At 41.9% G+C, this 25,099-nt stretch overlaps 1 protein-coding gene across 3 annotated transcripts in view; it reads left to right on the forward strand.

Annotated features, from left to right (window-relative positions):
* The window catches only part of dock11 (dedicator of cytokinesis 11), an 81,855-nt gene that overhangs the window by 17,565 nt on the left and 39,191 nt on the right, over positions 1 to 25,099 (forward strand). For 2 of the 3 annotated variants that reach the window (XM_026160127.1, XM_026160142.1), the window contains exons 12-35: positions 295 to 567; positions 3,400 to 3,522; positions 3,612 to 3,694; positions 4,704 to 4,826; positions 5,053 to 5,129; positions 5,866 to 6,050; positions 6,235 to 6,300; positions 10,576 to 10,668; positions 13,098 to 13,221; positions 13,327 to 13,439; positions 13,623 to 13,700; positions 13,781 to 13,870; positions 14,778 to 14,899; positions 14,989 to 15,058; positions 15,146 to 15,271; positions 15,560 to 15,631; positions 16,042 to 16,188; positions 16,751 to 16,834; positions 18,185 to 18,296; positions 18,680 to 18,718; positions 20,498 to 20,679; positions 21,190 to 21,303; positions 23,465 to 23,531; positions 24,392 to 24,480. In XM_026160127.1, coding sequence (XP_026015912.1) covers positions 295 to 567; positions 3,400 to 3,522; positions 3,612 to 3,694; positions 4,704 to 4,826; positions 5,053 to 5,129; positions 5,866 to 6,050; positions 6,235 to 6,300; positions 10,576 to 10,668; positions 13,098 to 13,221; positions 13,327 to 13,439; positions 13,623 to 13,700; positions 13,781 to 13,870; positions 14,778 to 14,899; positions 14,989 to 15,058; positions 15,146 to 15,271; positions 15,560 to 15,631; positions 16,042 to 16,188; positions 16,751 to 16,834; positions 18,185 to 18,296; positions 18,680 to 18,718; positions 20,498 to 20,679; positions 21,190 to 21,303; positions 23,465 to 23,531; positions 24,392 to 24,480 — 2,652 coding nt within the window. The remainder of the gene's footprint in view (positions 1 to 294; positions 568 to 3,399; positions 3,523 to 3,611; positions 3,695 to 4,703; positions 4,827 to 5,052; positions 5,130 to 5,865; positions 6,051 to 6,234; positions 6,301 to 10,575; positions 10,669 to 13,097; positions 13,222 to 13,326; positions 13,440 to 13,622; positions 13,701 to 13,780; positions 13,871 to 14,777; positions 14,900 to 14,988; positions 15,059 to 15,145; positions 15,272 to 15,559; positions 15,632 to 16,041; positions 16,189 to 16,750; positions 16,835 to 18,184; positions 18,297 to 18,679; positions 18,719 to 20,497; positions 20,680 to 21,189; positions 21,304 to 23,464; positions 23,532 to 24,391; positions 24,481 to 25,099) is intronic. The other variant, XM_026160136.1, reaches the window with a different exon arrangement.

Here is a 25,099-nt window from a genome sequence, read left to right on the forward strand (position 1 = left end):
TATTATAATAATTATAAATATATTCTTGAGCTCACACATACGACTCTCATGTTGTATTTAGTAAAACTTTGCATGTTGGTTGGACCCAGAAGTGACCATATTTGGGCAAAAGGTTGCTAGCTGATGTTAGCAGGCTGCATTACTGGTGGGAAGAGTGTGCATTATTGCTTAATTCATGCTAAAACTAAAGAGTCATATGACCTGATTTCTGAGATTTTGTCCTAAAGTGAAATGTTGTAAAGTAATAAAGGTACGTGCTGGACTGCAGCCTGTAACCGTCCCCCTGACTCGCAGGTGGAACCGTTCTTCATCAGCCTCGCTCTCTTCGATGTCTCCAAGAGCTGCAAAATCTCGGCCGACTTCCACGTTGAGCTCAATCCACCATCTGTCAGGGAGATGCTCACCGACACCTCCGCTCAAGCATCTCCTTCATCTGACTCGGACGGTGGTGGTGGAGTGAAGGACGGGGGACAGGGAGGAGTCCTCGTGAACGGAGACTCAGGGAAAGGAAACGGCCTGCCGCTGCTTCAGAGGGTGTCAGAGGCTCTGCTGCGCTTCCCCACTCAGGTAGGAACTATAATAGCATGTCGACAGGTGTCTGATAGAGAAAGTGACTGCAGCTGAGTCACACAGTCAGACCTGGGTGTGAAAGCTGAGTCACACTGGGTCATACAGATCTTGCTGTGTGGAAAACAAAATATTTTGTGCTCTTTGCAAAACTTTGGTGCTGGAGCTGGATTATTAAAAAGAGATCCAGCATGTTTGTCATCCTGCTGCGTTACAGGTTTAGTTGATGTGAAACTGAGACTGAACTCTGCTTCTGGTTTTACGTGACCTATGGTCAGTTAGCTTATATATAGAATACACTGAAAAGGAGTGTTAATTTATTTGGGTGGGGCTTCCCTAATGACCGTAGGACATCACACAGATCGAAGAGTAAAACAATCTGAACTTAAGCTGCTGTCCTTATTTATAAAGATGGCGATGTCATTATGTGAAATCCATAACAGGAAATATATGAAAAAACCCTGAAAGCTGAAAAAACCCTAAAAAACTAACATGTTGAAACACGAAGAGTCGATCGTTCTTACGAGAAGAGGGAAAACGTGTCTTTGAGTAACTCTCTCCTTCGACAGAGCAGGTAGAAGCATGCAGAAACTAAAAAGTAATGAGAGACTGACTCAAACGCAAGAAAATGATGGTTTTATGAGCTAGAATTTATAGAAATCATTTGTCTTGCATTGTTTTTATCACTTTCTGCACTTTTCTAAGCCAAGTTGATGGTTGGAGGCGGCCCTCTGTCATGCTTAGTCTTTAAAATGTCTACACACTGTTGAGCTCTCATCTGGTTCTGTCACATAGGTTCAGCTTTGCCATATTGGTTGCAGCTGGCCCAGCACAGTCCTGGCCTCAGTCAGGACTGCTGACACTGTGTGTGCAGTGAGTTAGCTGTTTTGGCCAGTGCATGATCTTTTTTGTTTTTTCATTCATTTCTCCACTGTCATGCTGAGTGTGTCACAAGCCAGCCTTTGGTCCCCAACCAGACCTAAAGAACTGTGAAAGGATCCCGTTCGGCTCATTCGGCGAACATTTGCAAGTGATTTCAGAATCACTTTGCTTCCTGATGTGAGCTCAGGCCTCGGGATGTAAGCTTTATGTCCTGTCACTTTGTTTTGCAGTATTTTAAGTCTAGAGTTTATTTGGGGAGAAATAATGTGCATGTGTGAGCGTTACTCTTGGCTCAGGCCCTTCTGCAAACATTTGCAGGTGCTGTGAGTTCGGCGCACACACGGCCTGTTCTTTACCTCTTGCCGCTTGGCCCGTTGCAGCGATGAAGTCACTAAACAAGGCCGGTGCCTGGTATAAACCAGCAGCGGTTATAAAACAAGCTCACTTTCCATTTCCATGACGGGAGAAACGAGTTGATGAACAGCGCAGCAAAAAGCAGGAAAAAGCTCAGAGACGAGGGGATGAATCAGGGCAGAGAGTGACAAACGCAGGATTTCTGCAGCCAGCAAACCAGCAGCAGGGCCGCCTTAAAGCTACAGGCATGAAAAAGTTTCATTTTTGGACTTCTCTGCCAGAAACATCTGTGCAGCACCAGCAGAACACACATGTACACACAAATATATGCATACAAACAGAGCGGCTCCTGCCTCTGTGATTAGTGTGCTATTATAGGTCTGCAGACCGCAGTTTAATTTAGGTGCATTGGGTGTGTTCCAAGGACACAGGCTTCACCTCTCATCTCTGCAGTAGCTCTCAGGAGGACGCCACAACCTCTGGACCCTCTTTATTACGCAAGTCACAAATCTTACCCATTTGAGTTTCAGCATTTTCAGCAGTGAGATGGTTTATCTTTGCACAAAAAGGATGTGACACTGTTTATGAACTATGAGGAAAGTTTAATGCCCAAATGGAGCAGTTACAAGCTTTTTTTTAACCACACTGTAAGAACTGGTCGACGATGAGCGGTGAGGAGCAAATAACGTCAAAAACTGAAAGCAAAAGCAGCTGTGTGTGGTTTTAAGGGCTGTGAATGAGGACAGAGGATGGATAGGCTTATGGCCTGGAGAGTAACCCTGCTCTGTGTGTGTGTCTGTGACTGGCAGCATGCTAGCCTCCTTAAAGATAAGTGTTAGTAATGTCCAGATTGTTATGTCTGCATCTGAATCAGCTGCTTCCTTGGTACTGTCATTCAGTTTTGTCACTTATGCTTTTTTTCTATTTCCAGAAATTTCTATTGAAGTTTTTATTAGTCATACCAGTGCGAGCAGCATAGCTTAGTCTGATTGTAGTTACTGTCGCCTTTGTTTGCTTTACTTGAACTTGGAAGCTTAAATGCAGACGCATCTCATCGGCCCTTAAATAGACGTGTGAGCACCATGTGGTTTTCCTGTACAGCTTTAGCATCAACCATTTCCCCTGAATCGATCTCACACAGAAGCAGGTGATGAATTTAAGAGTGACTTTTACACTATCACACATTCATACAGCGCTTTATTCCACACTTTTAAATTCCTTTTACCTCTCTCACACACACCACTTGATTGGATGACCCTTCCAAACAGGAAGTCAGCAACCGTTCAAGCTTCTGTGCCCACAACTGTGTTCCTGGCATGACCACGTTAGGGATATCTGTTTTCACTGAGATCATACAGAGCCGTGAACAGACTTTGGGAGTGAGAACGTGTTGAGCAGTCTGATAGGTTGGCGTATCATTTGAAACTTTGGCCACGTCTGTAGTCAGAGTTTCTCTCCATAGAACTCGGCATCTCTCCTCTCCATTCACAGTAGCAGATTTCTCGGAAGAGCGTTCTAAGAAAAGACCCTCGAAAGCTGCCAAATCAAATCCCAACCACATGTCTTGATTGCTTCATTTCTCCCTCTCTTTTGCAGGGTATCTTTTCAGTGACTAACCCCCATGCAGATATCTTCCTGGTGGCCCGTGTGGAGAAGGTGTTACAGAATGGCATCACCCACTGTGCTGAGCCATACATGAAAACCTCTGACATCACTAAGGTACGCTGCCATTGATTTTGACCTCGTGGAGGAGACGGTGGAAACCGCTCCGGTGTTGACTTGATGATGTCTTTCCTGTGTCTCCTCAGACTGCTCAGAAGGTGCTCAAAGCTGCCAAGCAGACGTGCCAACGCTTGGGCCAGTACAGGATGCCGTTTGCTTGGGCTGCCAAGTAAGACAGAAATAATTCATGAGTCAAACCTCATAATCTTGTAAATAATCTGTTTTGATTCAACTCGGAGTGATCTCATGTGAACATGTGCAAAGGCATGAGCATAATAACATCATACAATTAGGTGTAAAGCCTCATCTATTTGTCATAGAGGGAGAAAATAAGATAATATTTACTTTTTGGACCCCAAAAGTTTAGGAATTTCTCAACTTTGAGGTTAAATAAAGTTCGTGTAAAAGAACATTTACTTGCTTGCTGATCTAGTTTGATCTGGATTATATTGATAAACATTATATTACGTTATCCCAGTTATGGAATTCAACATTCATAATGAAGAGCAGACAGTTCTGCTTTTTATTAGCTGCTGTTGGAAGTGCAGCTAATGAAAAGCAGCACAGAAAACTTCCAGGAACTGTCCGGTCTTGACGTGAAATTAGAATCTGTGACAGATTTTACAAGCCTCACGCCCCACCCCCATCTCCACCCTCATCCCCACCCCCATCTCCACCCTCATCCCCACCCCCATCTCCACCCTCATCCACACCCCAAGCCTCCAGGCCTAGTGGAGGCTTTCACATGTAACTGGTAATGCTGTGAGCTATAAAAATACTCCAGGCCAGCACAGAAGTCACACCTTTTTCTAAATGGTGTGAAAAATGATTAAGGGACTTCAGGCGTCATTCAAAAATGTTAGAACCCGCTGACATATATCCAAATATCCAGTAGAGATCACACAAAGACAAAAAGCCCCTTTCATACAACTGTTCTAAACTATAATCTGGAAGAAGAACAACAGCAACAAAAATATAGAAACACAGGGAAGCAGGGGAGTCTGTGTACAGGAGCAAGTAACTCTTTAATAGAACACATGAAGAAAACAAGTGTTTTTAAACAGTGAAAGCAAAACATTCCTTTATACTTCATACTTTATACTTTATACTGAAATGTTGGTATTTGGTTGCACATATGAGGCGAGAACTGTAATGAACCATGTGTGTTGTGGTTGCAGGCAGGTGTTCAAAGACGCTCAGGGCAGCCTGGATATGGATGGGAAGTTTTCTCCTCTCTATCGCCAAGACAGCAGCAAAATCTCGACCGATGACCTCATCAAGCTGCTGGCCGACATCAGGAAGTGAGTCAACACCACTCCTCTGCTATTTAAGCTAGCGCTTAGTTACTGTGGCACAAAACCGTCATCCAGGGGTACACTTATGCCTTTAGGTCTATATTTCACATGCCATTGCCTAAGAGGAAGTACTACTCACCCAGGATTGTCATTAAGGAGGTCATCACATCTAAAGCACACTTAACCCTTAAAAGGACACTGATCTTGTACTGAATCTCCTTTTCCCTGTCAGACCAGAGAAAAGCAAACTTCAGATCATCCCTGGACAGCTGAACGTCACCATCGAGTGTGTCCCGCCTGATTTCTCAAGTAAGCAGATTTGTGGTGTTCACTGCATAAAACCCAACAATTCCATTAAATGATTTTACATTGGCCATCTCTGCGCGGGATGCAAGCAGCTACCTGTCTGTCGAGTGTCTGGGTCTGATGTTGAGGAAATGATCTCCATTCCTGAATGAATGTAGCCTGCAGATAGGCAGTGGTCACTGCCTCTGATCAGCCTAGTATATCCCAGTGATGTTCAATAAGAGACATAAATGATTATTTAGCCACTTTCTGATCCATAAAGCCTGAACTATTAAGCCAGTGTGTACGTCAGTCTCCGTAGATCTGCTGAAACAGCCGCAGGGTGGGACGCTAAAGCAAAAATCGCACAAGCACAGGTTGGAGCAGACACTCTGTTCCTTCAGATTTCCACTAAGAGCGATCAGACTGGGCTATTAGCATGCTGGATGCTGCCTTGTAAAAGCCTTGTTAGCATGTTCTTTGAAGAACAACAGAATCAAATATTCCTGAATTAAAATTTTGTTAAATCTGAGAACTTTTGAGAAGTTAAATTTTTAGATCATCCGTATTATCAGATGCAATGATTCCCACAGAGAGCATGTGACACGGCGTGTAGGCAGCGTCAGGTTTCATGTCTGGGTTTGCACAGTGAAGGGTTTGTTTTGTAGCTCAGAAATGACGTTAACTGACATGACACGAGAGGCAGGGACACAGCAGTGGAGGTTTGGTCCTCTGACTCGACGTGTGCTCTGTGCCCCAGACACGGTGACGTCCTCTTACATTCCCGTCAAGCCCTTCGAGGACGGCTGTGAGCGGGTGTCGGTGGAGATCGAGGAATTCCTCCCCGAGGAAGCCAAGTACAACTACCCCTTCACCACTTACAAGAACCAGCTGTATGTCTACCCCCTGCAGCTCAAATATGACAACCAGAAGACCTTCACTAAGGTGCGTGAGTTAGGATGAAAAAGATGTGATGGGTGATGGTGCTGGTACATTTTAAATATTGCCCGTTTGTGTGTTACTGGTGCATACTGAGAACGAAGCGTGCGTGACTGACTGAGCTCAGAGACACAGTCGTTCTTACCGATCGTCTGCTTGGCTGACTAATGTCACCTTTCCTCCGTTGCAGGCTAGAAACATTGCCATCTGCATCCAGTTCCGAGATTCTGATGAGGAAGGTGCTGCTCCTCTAAAGGTCAGTGTGTACTGCAACATGTGACTTTTTCTAGATGCTGTTATGGTAAAGGTCAAACATTTTTCAGGTTTACCAATAAACTGTGATTGTCTTCAGACTATCATTGACATGATATATTGATGTATGAATTTATAACCAGATGTGTAGCAGTGGCTGGGGGTTGGAGCGGACTCATCGCTACATGTTCATGCAATCTGTCCAGTGTGTTTGAGAAGTACTGCACCTATATGACCTTGCTGTTCCCACTGTTTCTGTTATATATAGCAGATGGTCAGAAATGCATTAACCAAGTGCAACATTAAATCACCGCTGGCAGCCATATATAGGACAGAGAAGCAGCCACTGTGACGTCAGCCGTTGCTAGCAAAGAGCTGCTGTGAAGCCTCAGAGTGTTGTTACAGTTGCCACCTGGCTGTTGTAAAACTGGATGTGATGAGTAATTTGCATATCTTGTGGATGAATGAAAGGACGCTGCACACTAATAATTTATAAGCCTAATAGGGTCAGCTGGGGTCACGGCAGATAGCTGCCCCTCCCTGAGACTGGTTCTGCTGGAAGTTTCTTCCTGTTAAACTGGAGTTTTTGTTCCCACTTTTGCCAAACGCTCACTCACGGGGGGGTCGTTTGATTGTTGGGGGTTTCACTCTTTCATTGAAGCGTCTTTATAATACAGAATGCTTTGAGGCAACTTTTCTTGTGATTTGTTGTTGTATATAAACAAAACTGAAGTGAATTACTTACAAGGTAGGCCCACTCTAATTCAAACCCTGTTTTGCCATCTTTTTTACCTTTGTGGAGACTGTTGTTTACAAAATGAACATTGTGCTGTATGAAATAAGATTTCAAGCTAGCGGCTGAGACCATAAACTCATCAGGAAAGTTGTTTGTGAGCTCAAAGATCAACGGAGGTCCGTTTTTTCAGAGACGTTTATATGCACTAGGGCTCGGTATCGTCACTTATTTTGATTCAGATTCACAAGGTCCCGATTCAATGTGATCAGATTCGATTTGAATCGGGGAAATTTTGCCTCAGACTGTCAGAAATATTATAATTCTGATCATTTATCAGTACATATCCATATTTTTATGTCTATAAAAAGAAAGCTGACACTTGTGAGACTTTATCAAAGGTGTGAGCATCACAGCAGATGCCTTTATGTCAAAGTAGCTGAGGACAAAACACAGAAAAACATGTCAGAGATTTTCCTGGCCTGTTACAGAGGTTAAAGAGTTACAGAGGTTTTATTAGAGGCACAGCTAAGTGTTTTGCAATTTGGCATCATTTTAAGAAGTTTAATTTTCTTCAGTGAACAGCAGAAATGAGGCTTTGTTGTCAGAAGTCAGTTAAATTAAGTGGCCGACAGCGCTGTACATAACGGTAGACTGGTGCGTAATAAGCAAGCGAATGATGCAGAAAACAGAGATTTTTAGATGCGAAAGTGTTCTTAAAGTACAGAGAGAGAGAGAGAGAGTTGTGCAGGAAGTTTCATTATATCGTGGTGGAAGCAAAGCAGCAAAAGTAAGAGGGAATTCATGAGGATGTTTATGAGAAGCGAAATGTGAAGCGTAGTTTGGATCTTCTTTTGCTGCTGGTTCAGTCAATTTTGTTTGGAGACAGACAAAACTGCAGCTTCAGAGTCTAGTGCAAAAAAAGGACGTAAACACAAAGCACGGACCCGCCAACGCATCAGAATCTGTGAGCTTTTGGCTTTTAGCCCCGATGGCATCTCTGCGTACGTGCCGTCGGGTGAGAAACCTGACATCTCACTGATTCTGATGTGTTGTGCAGAATCCGTGTACCTGCTCTCATTTGGTGTTTGGTGGTTGTCGAAATTTTGTGAGGTTTAACCTGAGATTCTGTCGTTTTGGGCAAAATAAATTTTTATTTAAAAATCGATTCAGGATTTTAATGAATCGATATCGTGTTATTCAAGCTAAAATCGATTTTAATCAGAAAATCGATAATCTAAACCCACCCTAATATACACTTCTTTGCAGCCAGGAATCGCCCCTCTGCTGGCTGCCAGAAAGAATGCATCGGCTTCAGTTTTACAGACCCTGAAGCTTTTTTTTGACATTATTCTGTACATCATTTTTCTTGTCTTATATGGAATATCTGTTTTTGCCTTATTACTTCTAGAGCTTGAAAAGGAGAGTTTATAGACAAGGAATAATGTATGGAAGAGAGAGTGACTCACATCTGTGTCTCATAGTTTTGTCAAAAGACAGGCTTAGGGTGATATCCTGGCTCTCTACATAGCTCAGCAAAGCTAATGGAGAGAAGAACATAGGAAAGGTTTTGAAATGCTACAGTCAACATAACGATAAAAAGGACACAAGGAAACAAATAGAGGAAGACCAATACAAAAAAAGTGAAGATTGTTGAAGAGGCGCACCAGAAGCCCGGATTATTGTTTGAGAAACAATAACACTGCAGTGGAATGTCCTGGGAGAGATTCGATCAGTGACAGGGGCCTCAGATATGATAAACTTTTCCTTTTATTGCTTTTTACAAAGTGGACTTGAGATTGCAGCTGAGGGGCCCAGGAGGAGAAGGGAAGCTCTCGCAGCAACCAGTTATTATAGCTGGCAACAGAAGATAATGAATGGTCACTCTTTTTCTCTCTGGCCACACATTTCAAATATTTGTGGTCGGAAATAGTCATCAAAGCGCTGCAGATTGTTTTTCTTTTCACGTTTCTTGAGGGAGAGAAACAGAAATTCTGAGTTTAACCACGAAAACATTGAGAATTTTCAATCAGCGGGCAGTCAGACATATTACACCGCAGCTAGAAAACACACAGATTGACCCAGACGTGGGTCAGACTGCGTTCCAGACAACGCTCAAAGTACTGTGAGGCAGAAAGCTGTTTACAAACAGGAGCAGGCGGCACACCTCTCGGGAGATTTAATCAGAGTTAGCGGAAGCTCAGTAAGGTCCTGGGGTTTACATAAGACACAGCCGGACTGAGAGGAAATTCATTCAAAGCCTTATGGAGTCGGAATGTGAGGGCTGAAGAGGATGGAATTCTCAGAGGACGGGAATTTAAAGTGCATTCATTTCCATTTCATCGTTGAGAGACCAGTTGCTCCTCAATCCTTGAGTTCATGGTTGGAGTGCTCTCATTTTTGCACCAGTGGCCGACACTTTAAGTCATGTGTGGTACAGTTCATGTGCTAACATGCCAGCCTTTGTGATAGATAATATCAGAAGCAGCTCCTCCAGACCTCCTTCGGCCCCCATCCTGACTCAGACAATCGTAACTCCCATCAGCCTCTTTGCCTCTGCAGTGAGGGCTCTAAAGGTACACATCAAACCATGCACCACCTGCACTCCTGAATCTCAGATCTTTTCCCCCGCCTCTTTCCTGCTCCACCTACAGCTTGTTTCCAGATTGTTCTGGCATTTGTGAACCCTGTCCTCTCTCACGAAGCCTCTCCCATCCTCTGGGCTCGTCTCCTGCGGAGGCTTTCAGGCATTTGGCTCCTGTAGCTCTGTCCGTCCTGTTGGCTAGCACTGCACATTCATGCTCATTAGAGATGACAACAATAGTTAGCATCCTAATTACAGTATGAAGCCATCACAAGAGGTTGGAATTTTTTCCCTCCCCTTTGTCACCCCTCATTAGAAACATCCTGACCTGGTCAACCTTGAGCTTGTTGCGATTTTTTAATTTTTCCCACAGAGTTCTTGCACTGACTCCTCCTCAAAAGTGATCATCAGAGGTCAAAAGTCAACTTAACCTTAGCCTGGTCCTGCCAAAGGGTTCTTCCTGTTAACGGGGAGTTTTTCCTTCCCACTGTTACCAAATGCTTGCTCATGGAAACGGGGTGGGATCTCTATTATTAGAGAACCCAATAAAAGACCCTCTATTGTTGTAGGGTCTTTACCTGACAATATGAAGCAGCCCTCGAGACAACTCTTGTTGTCATTTATTGAATTGAATTGACTTGTTTGTGTCATCATGTCCTGGAGGAAGGGCTCTGCTGCTCACATAAAATAAGTCCGTGAGTTTTGTGCAAGGTTTGCGCTGTGGCATCTGTCTAGTCAGAGCCCAAACATTTTGCGATCTTAGGTCGTCCTTTGTAGTTTCTCTCAGGCTATGTTTAAATCATTGCTGATTCAAAGTGTAATGCATGATCCATACAGGCTTGCTCACTCCCTCGCCTTTTGTACAAATTATGGCAGTAACCACAGCTTCCTGAGCGCTTACTCATCACTGTGCCCGTAAAATCAAAGGAGTCCAATAACCAATGTGCCTCTTTGCCTTTCAGTGCATCTACGGCAAGCCGGGAGATTCACTCTTCACCAGCAGCACCTACGCAGCCGTCCTGCACCACAATCAGAGCCCTGACTTCTACGATGAGGTGAGCTCATGTTGCAGGCTCGACCTTATTTCTTCTATGGCATCGCCTTTCAATTCATATTAAATTAGATCAAGTTAGCAGATTTAGAGGAAGTTGAGTGCTTCCAAAAACTGAGAAATGAGTTTGATTTTAAAAAGAAATTTAGTTTATGCCCTTAAATCTTTTTTTTTTTTTTTCCTAATTGGCCGTCTTTAGTACTGACATTCCTCAGCAGCACTGAGATAATCCCATAAATCTGTCTCAGGGCTGTGATCTCGCACTAAACTGACCCGACAGTCAGTGCACGCATGCACATGCACACACACACAAATACAGCTCAGCGAGAGAGGTACAGTTAGAGCGGTAGAGCAGAGGGGGTCCATATGGCCTTGATATCAAACGGATTAGGATCTTAAGCTCCCCCTGTGTGCACCCACATGCATGCAGGAACACACAGAAGTGCACTCTGTGGGATTTCCCTTCACATTGTTCAGCTTCCAGTCACATCAACCAAAATTTCTGCTTCAGCAAGGCAACGATGATCTTTGTGCTTCTAAATCTGTCAGTCTTGTTAGTTCCATAGTGAAGTGCATTTAAAAGCAACATGTAGGACACATTTATAGTTACTGATATTATATAAAGGGTTCTGATTTTGTTTTTCACACCTAAAATTTGTTAACTTTTATATCTTAAGGATATATCTTGTCTGGTCTTTAGACTTTTGCCTAATTTACCGAGAAGAGTAAATTTAAAACAGAACGATGCATGAATCACGTGTTCTGGTGTTATAAATGTAAGAGCCGTGATATTCAGTCATGGCATTGAGAGGCTGTTTATGACGATGTGGGTCTGTGCATGTCATCAAAACTTTTTTGTGTCATTTCCTGTCAATAAAAAACAGCATGTGTGGTTGCAGGGAAAATCCATCTCCCTGTTGTTGCTGCCCTCTGGTGTCTCAGTGTCACAGCAGCAACTCCCAGATGAAACAATGCTTTTGCTGTTGTTTGTTTTTTTGATTTCATTCTAAACATTAATTTAAGGATAAACACATAAATAAAAAAGCACAAGCAAACCCCTTTCATTTTCTTCATGGAGAGAAAATGCACAAAGTGTTCAAATTCATGCCAGAAACACTCAAAAAGAGAACTGTTACACTACAAAAGCATCCCAAACGTCTCCAAACAGCTCCAGTTTCTGCTTCAGTACATGTGTCGTTCTCTGTAGAAGGTGATTTGACATCTTTAGTGTGTGACATTTACTCCAAAACAATGCTGTTAGCCTTTCGCCATCTAAAAAATATCATTTTCATTGATGTTCAACTTTTTTACTCAAGTAAAAGTGTCAAAGTACAGGCTCTGAAATGTACTCACAGTAAGAAAGTAGCTCTTTGAAGTTCTACTAACAACTTTCATACAAAGGTAACTGAACCGATATTAATATAATAATATCATAATATTAGTACATATTATTCAAATTTAAATTCAAATTTTAGTAAATGTAATTAGATGCAGTGAAACAACAACTGAATTCAACAAGATGTCAGCAGTTTCACTGTGGCAGATGTCCGTCCCTTACACTGACACTAAACTGTTTATCCTGACTTTATACCAGACAGAACACAGTTGGTATAAAGTTGGAATTCAGTGCATGAATCTAATCTTCATCAGCTTAAATGCAAATGCATCTCTGCTACACTTGATGTAACCTAACTCTGACTTTCTTTCTTATCCTTCTCCATCTCTGAGTGAAGCTGGCTCTCTTTCTTCTCTCCCTGTGAAATCCAGCAGGTGGACCTGTAGCTTGTAACACACTGCTGATGTTTGCTGATGTTCGCTGAACTGGTAGAAGCGTTGCATTTAAAATGACCTATTCTGCAGCACAAGCTAGATTCTGAAGTACTGCTATCACAACTTACACCTGCACTCACCTGCGCCCACTTTAACTCCCAACTCTATAGATGATACTGCTGAAGTAACAAGTCTGTTATGAAAATGTAAGGAATAGAAACTACAGATATTTGTTTAAAAATGTGGGGAGTAAAAATGAAAAGTAGTCCAAAAAAGCTACTCAAGTAAAGTACAGATAGCTGAAAATACACAAGATGGTTATTTTTAGATGCCTTTTGTTGATTTTATGTTAATTTTACCTCTTAATAATTTAGAGGCTGAAGGAAACCCTCACTGTCAGTACATTTTTGCAGGTTTAGAGAAACACTAACGCCATTATGGTTAATGTAACTCCCTTAATTTGAGCAAAAAAACATCAAAAAAGACAACAAGGAAATCACAGCATGTGGCACATCCTTTAAAATGTTGCCTTGGCAGTACTATGTAATACCTATATGGTATCCATTATTGGAATCAGTGCCTCTAATCTTGTTTATGGGTGAAGATTGAACTGATGGTGACATAAGAAGATTAAAACAGCGACCTGCTCCTCTGTGTGTGCAGGTGAAGATCGAGCTGCCGGTTCACGTGCATGAGAAACATCATATCCTCTTCACCTTTTACCACATCAGCTGTGAATCCAGCAGCAAAGCCAGCAGCAAGAAGAGGGACGGAGTGGAGTCACTTGGTGAGAAATTTGGCTTAATGAAGCTTTATTAAAATGTTGGTGAGCACATTATTTAGCTTGTTAAAATGCCTTCTTCTAAAGCTCGGCTGCTTTCGCGTGTTTCAGTGGGCTACTCCTGGATGCCTTTGCTTAAAGATGGGAGGATGCAGTCGTTGGAGTTCCAGTTGCCCGTGGCTGCCACTTTGCCTGCTGGATATCTTTGTCAGGACACCAGGAAGGTTAGATTGTAGCCATGAAAACGATCTGGTCAGCTCTGTCACTGTCATGCTCACGATGTTAAAGCGAACGTTGACCCCTCATGTTTTAGCCCTGAAGGTTATTGGAGTTTTGAGGGAATGTGAAAAGTTTGCAGATACTTTATTGACTCTGTTTTGTCTATTATTCTCTTCGAATGGTCTCAGGCTGATATCAAGTGGGTGGAAAACGCCAAGACACTGTTTAAAGTGAGGACCCACGTAGCATCAACGATATATCCTCAGGTACAATTTGGTTCTTTTGCTTTTTTATGCACAAATGAAGGTTTTCAGGAACACTGATGTCCTGTTTTGTTTCGCCGCAGGACCTCCACCTACACAAATTCTTCCAGCACTGCCAGCTGATGAGAACAGCATCAGAGGGCAACCCAGCAGAACTGATCAAATACCTGAAGGTAAGATGCTGTGAGGCAGTGCACAGTCAGTTTTTTAGCTTTGGTCCATGTGCAGTTATTGATCATTTACAGTACTTCCACTATATGTGTCATTCGGCAATGCACTAACAGATCGATCATTTTTGTAGGGCGTGCATCATTATGACTACTTATGAGCTTTCACAGTCATTCAACAATCAAAATACCTTTCAGTGCTATTATACAACAGCCTCCATTAAAGCAATAAAAGGCTTATAACACAGTTTATTAAGTTAATAAGGGATATGGATGGATGAATGGATGGATGATGGCAACCCCAAATGCAACAATGACAAAAGATATTGCCAAAAAACTAAATCTTTTTAGACATTAACCTCTTTTGTACTGAATTTTGTATGAAAAATCATAACTATTTAAATGCTAGAGGAAATCAGTTGAAGTATTTGTCTTATTTTTGAGAGGTTTTCCTTTGGGAAAACATTTTTATGGGATGACTAACATTTTAGGGAGCAATTAACATGTGTGGGGAATGAAGGCTGGCCCGGGTGGTCCGACCCAGCAGGCAAACTGCTGCAGGTCAAAGTTTTGCTGTTTTGGCAGCATAAGTGGTACCAACAGAATGTCACTGCGGCTAAGCCCATCTTTTTTATACAGTCTATGCTGTGAATATGAAGGAAATGTGTCAGCAATGTCTGACAGGGAATTTCATTACATCAAGCACAGAGATTCAGCTACAGATCAAGACAGATTTTCACATATATTTCTTATCAGATAAAATAATGCCGAGCGCTGATTTTATATCTAATAGGCTACAGTTTTTCAAGATCAGGGCGATATATATATATTGTGTGGAGGCGTGTAATTACGATTCTTGTAAATATCTGGGAGTCAGAAGTAAAAGTGATCTTGTCTGGCCTCTTTCCCTCAGTGCCTACATGCCATGGAGACTCATGTCATCATCACCTTCCTGCCAACAGTGCTGATGCAGCTGTTTGAGGTGCTCACAGCCGCCACCAAAGAAGCCCACGAGATTGCCGTTAACTCTTTGCGGTCAGCTAAAAAACAAATTCTTTGTACTTTTACTGCTTTTACTCCTGATAAAAGGACATAGATTGAATTTCCATGCTCTGTGCCCTCAGTGTGATCATACATATAGTTTCCAAATGCCACGAGGAGGGACTGGAACACTACCTGCGCTCTTTTGTTAAGGTAAGCTGCCGCAAACACTGCCTGTGTTTCTGCTTGTGTCTATAAACTAAAGTGCTTTTGTTTTACTGTTCTCTCTCTTCTTCGTAGTACGTGTTTGTAACCAACAATCCTGCATCAGGAAACTCAGTGACCACTCACGAGTTGCTGGCCACAGCTGTAACAGCCACCCTCAAGCAAACTGCTGATTTCAACACCAGCAATAAACTGCTCAAGGTGCGCACTCAGTCGCGCGGATAATTCATGCATCCGTCCACACGTAGAACCAACTTTAAGCAGCAGATGGTGCAACTCTCTAAGAATGGAAACGAAGGGTTCTGACAGCAGTTGTCACCAGTTTCGAAAGAGAAACTTGTTCAACATGTAGCTGCTTGTAGGACACTACACTTCTCATGTCTCTTTTATCTCTCTTCCAGTTTCCCCTGACTCACTCTGCTTGTAATGTACTCCCATTATATTCCTAGGAAGATTGCATAATGGGTAACCTTTCGCTCTTTTCTGCAGTACTCTTGGTTCTTCTTTGAAACCATGGCAAAATCCATGGCTCAGTACCTGCAGGAGGAGAACCGCATGAAGGTTGGTAAAAAGCGTTTTTCGCTCAATAACCCTGAGCAGTTCAAGAGTTTGTAGTCTTTAACTGAAAGTCTTATGTGGACTGGATGTTGTTATAAGACCTAGTCCACATATTGTTATGTCCGCGTAACCACATGCGATGACACAAAACACAGACACCCAAAGAAAACTCATTGTGTACTTGGCATTCTGATACCGCGAGCCTGTGTTACATCTGAGTCTTTGCCAAAAATCCTAAACATTCAGCAGCAGGCCGAGCTGCGCTGCTGTTTGCTGCTACACAGAAGTAGTTAGAGACAGTATAAACCTTTTAGTCTTATCTATATGCTGGGAATGATCTGTCTTCATAATATGGGTGGCTGTTTGACTTTAAAGTGATGCATCATTACATGCTATTCCTCCCCACTCTTTAGATGCCACGGGCCCAGCGCTTTCCGGAGAGTTTCCACCAGGCTCTGCAGTCCTTGGTGTTGTCCATTATGCCGCACATCACCATCCGCCACTCAGAAATCCCAGAGGAGGCTCGCTGCATCAACTTGAGCCTGGCGAATTTCATCAAGGTGTGAACCCCAAAGGCTAAATATGAAACCAGCTCAAAGAAGACCTGTTGCTCATTTCCAGCTGCTTATTTTTATTCATGGACTTTGCTAGAGTAGGGCCTTTTACTGGGCCTTGCTGTAGTCATTCAAGGCATCCCTTGATTTAAACAGGCTGATTTAGCTCCTTCTGATTGGCAGCCCTTCATAAGCAGACTGTTTACAACGGCAAGCTGGTGAGGCTTTGTTCTTTAAGCAGCTCTTTAAGCCTAAGATAACCATTTTAGGTACTCTCTTTGAGGCCCTTTCTTTAATAGGGATCACTGTTATTTATATATGACAGAAAATTAAAAAAACAAAACAGGTTTGCTGTAATTTTAGTTCAGGGTGTATTACGAGCCTGAACTTGTATTAGCAGTGTTGTTGTGATCCGTAAGATTATGTGTTACTGCTGTGCCTCAGGACACGACAGCGCCGCCTTTAAATGCTGATCTCAGACAAAATAGTGCATTGTTTTGTCTGAGATCTCCATCGTTTTGCATGAATTTCAGCAGCTTGTTTTCTCGTGTCTGCTTTCTCTCCTCAGAGGTGCCTGACTGTCATGAACAGAGGTTTCGGTTTCGGCCTGGTCAACCACTACATGTGTCATTTCAGCCCTAAAGATCCCAAGGTACGTGTTCCACAGAGCTGGGCAACCTCACAACGTCAGAGTGGAGGTGTAGCACATGTGTGACAACCCAAGGCTTCAATAATTCAATAATAAATAGCACATATCAATAATATTTAATTTATTTGTTCAATAAAATGTTAATAAAAGTAATTTTATGAATCATACACACTGTTATTGATTATAGCTGATGTAGTATGTTTTCTAATAAAGGTTCTATTACTTCTCAGTGAGTCAGTTCTAATAAAGCCGCTTCCTGCTCAGAGGTTTCCTGTCACGTACAAAATTTCATAAACGTATTAAACCATCTGTTGTAAACACAAGAACGTAAATATTTTACAAACCTGTGGACAAATTGTTTACAAATCTTAAAATCATATTGTTGTTTGTTAGTGAAATAAACTGAATGGATGTTTCTGAACTCAGCTTTGTGCAGGCATACTCTTCCTCTCTGAGATCAGAAATGAATTAAATGCAATATTAAACTCTTTTAGCAGCTTTCTTGTAAAACTGTGCGTTTGAAAAATTCATGCATGATTGCAATAATTATATTCGCATTAAAAATATTATTACTGATGGATTAACCATTACAGAAACATGAAAAATGAGTTATTATAGTTTTATATTTATTAGTTTTATATATATTTATATATAATTAATTTTAAATTTCATTTTAAATGTTTGTTTTTAGTTAGTTTTGAGGGCAGCTCTTCTTATTTCAGTTTAATTTTAATTGTTTGAAAATGTTTAATTTTAGTTGAGTTTTTATTCGCTTCAGTGTCACTTTGAGTCTTTATAATTATTACTGTACGGAGGGCATATGTCAGAGGCAAATTTAGGTTTTTAGGAAGTTTTTTTTTAAGTTTAAAAAAACAAAACAAAAACTAGTGAAACTACTCAAACTAGCCTAAAAAATTGTATCCAAAAAGGGGACATTTTTTCCCCCTTGGAGCAATTTATTATTGAATTTTCTTAAACACGTGCATCAGCACTGCTGCATTCTAAACATCAGTTGCACCTTTATGTTTGCAGATTCACGGCATTCATTATTTATTATTAACCACCTTAAAGGACAAAGATCTAAAGTGAACTGAAGCGTGCACTGGGGCGTTTTCGTGAGCGCCTCCACGATGTGTGTGTAGTCGCGCCCTGTCTCATGCTCACCTGTCGCTGTGTCTGATGTTGAACAGTTTCTCCCGGCCTTCTCTGTTTATGTTGTTTGGATTTGTTAGTCAAATGTGTTGCTCTCGCAGACGCCCCGCCGTGGGCAGCTTTTGATGTTACATTGAGAATTCTGTTTGGCCGAAATTTGCATATTTGTGTGCGAACCGCACTCTCGCCCGTTGGCCACAGGTGCTGACCGAGATGAAGTTTGACTTCTTGATGACCTTGTGTAACCACGAGCACTTCATCCCTCTCAACCTGCCCATGGCTTTCGGGCGCACCAAGCTGCAGAGGGTACAAGGTAAGAGCGCGCTGTGTAGGCCTACTTTTTACCGCACATGTATCCACTGACCTGCTGTCACTCGACCCCAGCCCCTGACCTTTTTCTGACATGCATCCACCACACTGATCCTATTAACCCGCCTGATTGTTTGGCCCACAAACACACCCACACACACACACATTACATCACACCTATCCGCATTAGTCGGATCTCTGGTGAACAAGGTTTGCCAACACTTTATCGCACAACCCGTTTTACACGACACCATGAAAACAAACACTGGAGTGCGCGCTGTGGAAATGCTGCATGGATTGTTTACAGTTTTACCCCAAATGTCTTTATTTTTACTCCACCCCTCTCTGTTTTTTGTTGTTTGTTTGTGTGTTTTTGCTTGTGGTCAGATTTTATTCCGTATGCGACGGAGCTTTTTGGGCCCGTAGGTAGGTGAAGCCCACCGCACCCATTGACACCACCACGTTTGCTGACACCTTGCACATGACTGCTCCTCCTTGTCCTCACCTGCACTAACCACACCGCCGCCTGATTTTTTTCCCTCCCACCCACCCTCATAGGGCACTCATTCCCCTCACACTCGGAATAATGCTAATTCCGGGCTCTTGCCTTCATTTTCCTACCAGGGCCCGAGCCTGCGTGCTGTAGAGGAGAGCAGCTGGGCTGTTATGGGAATCAACAAATCCTCTTTTCCTAATGCTTAATTCACTTGATTGTTGTAAACACCAGTCAGAAGCATCTCTCATGAAGCTGTGGTTCTCTCTCGCTTTCCTCCGCCCGTCTGTCTCTCTGTCTGCCTGCCCGTGTCTGTCATTAGAGGAGATAATTGGAGATGGTTTCTGTTTTCCAGGCTGCACTGCCTGTGTTAATATTAACCCAGGGCTGCTGTTGAACTCCATGTCATTGTTTCTGTTGAACTTCTCATTTTTTAGTGGTCTGTTTGTTTATTTCTCTTGTCTGAATAACACCGAAAGATCATTTCCAGCAGATTTCCTGATGAATTATTCAAGTCCGCTCCGCTTTGTGTGTTGTGGAAACGTTAATGTCCTGATGAATGTGTTCCGTGAGTTTGTTGCATAGTGGTTTGGAGCGATGCACTTTGAATGATTGAATTTGCCACACTTGCTTCTATCAAACATTATAACTACTGAATAAGACACATCATATCGTATAAATCTGCTGTGTTTGTGTCGGTGCTTGTTTGGTGCTTTTAATGCAAAGCGCTCTGAAGCATTTATCTTGCAAGGCGCCGCAAAAGAGAAAAGCCAGGAAGTAAAACTCTTGAGGGCCAAGTTGTGCACTATTAAGCCAGGATGTTTTTTATTTATAGTTATTTAGTAAAAATATGCAGTCTGAGGAGAAATTAAAGGAAAAAAACAAACAAAAACAGTTCATTAGCCGGATCACTGTTTCCCTTATGAAACATTGATTTCAGCTTTCGTGACTGGTCTAAAATCTCCTATATCCAATCAAAATGCATTGTTTCAAGCATGTGTTTATAATAAAATAAAGCTTATTTACTCATGCTTACTTTCAGTATGTTTCAGAACCTAATTTTATATGTCATTCTATCGTGTTTTAAGGGTGTGAGAAAATGTGGGAATATCACTTCCTGGCCGATGAGACGACAGAAAAGAATAACCTCACCAGTAGTTCTAGGAACCCAGTTGTAACTCCCAGAATATCCAAAAAAATCTTTTTATTGGGATTCCCGTTTTTTTTTTTGTCATTCACTCTTGCAGCTTGTCCACAGTTTCTGTCCTTTCCAGCCTTCAGCTGCCTTTACTGGGTTTTGCAGGGCTGGATGATGCTGGGCTGATTCTATCATGCTAACCTTTGTTTCAATAAAATTTTGTTCCCATTTTTCCTGTTAATAACTAACAATAGTTAAATGTGTCGTGCAGACTTTTTGTGGTTTGAGAAGTGAAGCATACCAAATGAAGTTCAGAGCACTGCCCTAAGGGGCCTAAAGTGTGCTAGCAGAGTGTGTTACACAGCTGCTGAGGTCGAGGATTTAGGCTTTCCCTTTAACATCTGCAGCTTACGTTGTTACATTATAGACTGATTGCTCACAAGGAAAAAAATGTTGTAAGAAGTCGATTCAATTAGATTGGAAACGGATTTTTACCAGACCAGAATTTACTGTTAGGAAATTTCACTTCAGCTCATCCTGATGCTCTCTCACTTCCTATTTGGCCCAATCACAGAGCAGAGTCTGGAGTTCAGTTTGACGGAGGAATACTGCCGTAACCACTTCCTGGTGGGGCTGCTGCTGAGAGAGGTGGCTGACGCCTTGCAGCAAGCGCCCGAAGTGAGGCAACAGGCCGTGGGCATCCTCAAGAACCTTCTTATTAAACACGCCATGGATGATCGCTACACCGCTTTCAAGGTTAGGAGCATGCAAACAGAAAGGAACTAGCAAAGGCAGGATGAGCAGGAATGTGGACGGAGAAAAGGGCAGAACAATGATTTATTGTTCTCAACGATTCTGTTTGGGAACAATGCAAAATAACAATGAGTTCCAATGATTAAAGTATTTGATTTGGCATTTACACAATACACACCTGCATTAAAAACAACGCCTATCTTAGAAACAAAAGTCTGAAGAGTCTGAATAAGAAATAAAGGAGATATTGTTTAATGTGTAATACATCAATCATCAACAGAGGCCAAATGTCCTACCAAGTGAGCTCAGCATTTTTACCCATAAAAGTAAATGAAGTATGTGACACAGGTCACCACCTGTGCATACCTTTCTATTTTAGTTTAGATAAGATTGTCTCTTATGCAAACCACCTAAGTTAGAGTGCAGCCACAGAAAGGTAAGGGCTATGTGTAGCTAACATTAACCTACAATAATCATCTCCTTTTACTTGTTTTCAAATGTTTATGGTTTCAGAACCAGCAGGCCAGGATCTGTTTGCTGTACCTCCCACTTTATGAGCTGCTCTACCAGAACTTGAAGCAGCTTTCCGCTCAGCCTCTCATCTCCAGTCCTGGGCTGGGCCTAAACGTGAGTCACCTCACAACGCTCCTTTTCTTGGGGATTTCTGTGATGTAACTCAAAGTCAGTTTCACATATGAATTGGCTGTTGTGCTGTAAGATCTTCAGTCAGGCATAGACTTATTCAGAAGGAGTGGTTGTTGTAATTCAATGGAATCATGAAGCATACTGTACAGTATGTACCAGTCTATTTTTATGACCGTGTTTATCAAAATAAAAATCTGATTTCATCTATAATTAGGGCCTCATAAGTTTCTCAGTTCAGTTCAAAAAGTCTCATTTACAGTTTTCCAGTTTCAAATAATTAGTTGCAAAATCCTTAATATGACAGCTACTTGTCGTATGCAGTACTAAACAAAGCCAGATACATGATGTAAAATCGAGGTAAGGAATCTTGAATTTTTCTCCAGCACGTGTCCAAACTAGCCTGTCTGACAGGACTGAAAATGACAAATGAATTAAAAAGGTTAGTTTACCTGTGCTATACAATAGGGCCCAGCCTACTGTGCTGTCGCTGTTGACCTGTTTTCAGTTCAGCAACATTGTGAGGCCTCTTGGTGGATGTGGAGTGAAAATTCAAAATGTTAATGCGAATGCAAAGGTAGAGTCTTAACACCTGGCTTGAAACCGTCTGCCAAGGACCAGCGTGGCCTGCAAAGCTTGGTTTTGGAGTGAAATTAGCCTCAAAAGGTTTACAAATGTGCGTGTGGTCTAATCCACAAACACAAGCTAACATTTACAAATGTTTACAATGATTTGTGTGCACATTTTTGAGTGCTAACAAATGTATACTCCAAACCGCACACAAATACAGAGCAATTCAAACACAACGCTATTTTGAAAAATTGATGGGAGACGGGAAACACCAGGGTAACAAGTCACAGCTGAAACTGATCAACAGCAATGAGACAGGGGAGGCAAAACTACACATCAACAAAAATATCAAAACACCAAACAGCGAGTGAGAGTTAACAGGGAAACACGGGAGGGGGGGATATAAACTGAAGGTCCAGGGATCAAAGAAACAGACGTATTCATCTTTCTGATGTCCTGAAACTCAAAGTGGTTGTTACAAAGATAGCTGAAGAAAGATCCCCGACTTGATCCCAGGACAAATACTCTCTGCCAAATCAAACATGCAAAGCTACCCGCTTTGGTGACCTCCTGTGGATAAGAGAGTAGTCAAAAGTAGCTTTTAGCTTTATTATTTGTTTTCCTTGGCAGATGACTTTAATGTCATGTAGTTTGAAGGAGCACGTTTCAAGAAGACTGCAAACCCCACCCACATGGAAAAGATATATATAAATCTTATAAAGTTTGTATCTGTCTTGTGTGAAACTTGTATGAAAAGCATATAAGAGTGAAAACAGATATAAGATCCCTTGAAAAATTATATAATGAAACTTGTATGTTTTGGATACTTACTAAAACAATATATGAAAGTGATGAGAAAGTGGCCACTTTCATGAGTAAATCACATATAAGTTTTTACTATTTCTTTTCCATATGGGCAGTGTCGCTGACGCCACTCCAGTACTGGGATTACTAGCATTACTAGCCGGAGCTTCACAACTATTCCATCCCAGGGAAGTGATCATAAGACAAAATCTTGCAGCATGAACTCTGACCCGCAGTGGGCACACATTCATGGGATCCTACAGACTATAAAAGTTCTAATGTCAGTCTCTCTATTTTAGATTCAATTCAGTTGTTGCCAAATAGTGTACCGTGGTGCCAAGTGCAGTGGATTTTGTGAAAACTGGTCTGGTCTGGTATACAGATCAGTTAAAACCCAGTGCATTTACAAAAATGTACAGCAATTATTTTGGTAATTACTGTTAATTTAGGGCAGCTGTAGAATAATAAATTGGTGGTCCAATAGATGTATTAAGCACCGTACGTGCTGGGAATCCCTCCTGTGTAATGCAGAAATTCTCAGACTGAGTGAGTAAACAGTAAAAGATTGCTCCGAGGAAGCTAAAGTGGCACAATACATTCCGAACAAAGGTGCCAGAACTGTTACGTTTTGTTTTCACCGTTAAAATATTTCCTCAAATTGCAGGAAATAGAATGTCGAACATCTGCTCTTGGTCTGATTATAATATTCGGAATGTGCCAGCTCACCTCTTTGCAACACAGTTTTCACTCGCTCCATCTTGTGGTTGGCCAGGGCTCCAGAGATGACCTAATATCCACAGACATGAGGAGGATCAGCACAGCGATCGAGAAAGAGCACGGTGAGTAGAGAACAATAGAAACCGTACATATGGCGTCTTCCTGTTTACGTTATTCATTATGATAGAAACATATGGCTTCAACACCCACTGATCCATTAGCAGCACTCTGTCTGAAAGCAGCAGCTGTTGGCCAGACAGACATCAAACTTCTTAGCCAATCCTACAACATTTCTAGTATTTTATTCACTACCAACATGATGTTGAAATCAGATGAATAAGATCGGTATCAAACAGAATCCTCGAAAACCCAGTGAACGTGGGTGTTTTACTGAGTTATAGCAGCTGCTCATTAGGTCAAATACACGTTGACCTGAGAAGATTGGGAGGCTAAACAGTTTTTATTCTTCGAGACCAAAAGGGTTAAATGTTTAAAACAGGGACCACGTAGTCTTGCATTTCGGTAGCGTAAACAGGCCAAAATAGGCAGATTGAAAGTAAACAAATATGAAAATCAAAGCAGCAGAAGCAACAATGTAATCATCTGTAGTCTCAAGTAGAAAGCCTTTGTTTATTCCAGAAAAGGAGTTCATTAGCTTCTTATTCCCTGGTGACACAACAAGGGTTGTGTTCTCAGACATCACGGTGCTGGACTACTGTGTACAATGATGTTCACAGGCTCAATGGAATGAGTAATGGTGTGTTGTTCCTGTATAGCATATTGGCCCAAACATTTCCTGAGAGTCCTGACGTAAGAATGGCTTCATACGTTTTTATTTAGAATTATGAATTTGTTTAATTTTATTGGAAAATATAAAGAATTTTCCACTAGGAGCTACTGTTAGGAAGCTTTGTGAATACGAGACATGGAGTGTAGCCAAATCTGCAGTCTTTGGACCCCAACAAACCTATTTTGGTTGCAGGTCAGCCAACTCAGAATGGCCACGTTGTGAGGAGGGAAGACTCCAGAGGCTCTCTATTTATGGACCCAGGAACACCGGACAGCAATGAGGTGAGGTAACATTTCATTTTAGCCCAACAGGTTAAACATATTTAGGGCAGATTGTCAGTCAGTTCATTTTTAGATAAATAAACTTTGTGGTTTCTCTAAGTTCCAGAAAACCGACAAGCTGGACACTGGTTTGTTCTTCTTTGTTTTTTCCCTTACCTGGAATGTCATTCAGAAATGTCAGTTATGCTGAACTGTTGACATCAAGACAAGTCTGACAATGTCTGATTATCACGGTTTTGCGTTGCAGCCCTGAAACTTTTTATATGCATTTTTAAATACTTCTAAGAATGCAGTCTGAGCCCTTTGGAGTCACCTCACGGAAGCACTTCTGAAACACTGTGCGGGAAACCTAAACATACCGTATGCAAAGCAGCCTTGAAACATGCGATATGCAAATTTCGGTTTAAGTGTTTTGTTCACTGGTAGGTTTGTTGTCACTTCCCAAATCAGGAAATTCTAATTAGTTCTGAAGTGCTCAAACTTTTGCGCTGCTTTGTTCCACTTTAACATTTTACTCACCGGACGTGGGCTTCGTGTAGGCCACGTACACACACGGCCTCGGCGTTACATCTGAAGCCTTCACGGCTCACTTTCTGGCAATGATGTTAAAAAGCAGCTG

Source organism: Astatotilapia calliptera, chromosome 3, assembly GCF_900246225.1.
Source record: "Astatotilapia calliptera chromosome 3, fAstCal1.2, whole genome shotgun sequence".
Taxonomy (NCBI): domain Eukaryota; kingdom Metazoa; phylum Chordata; class Actinopteri; order Cichliformes; family Cichlidae; genus Astatotilapia; species Astatotilapia calliptera.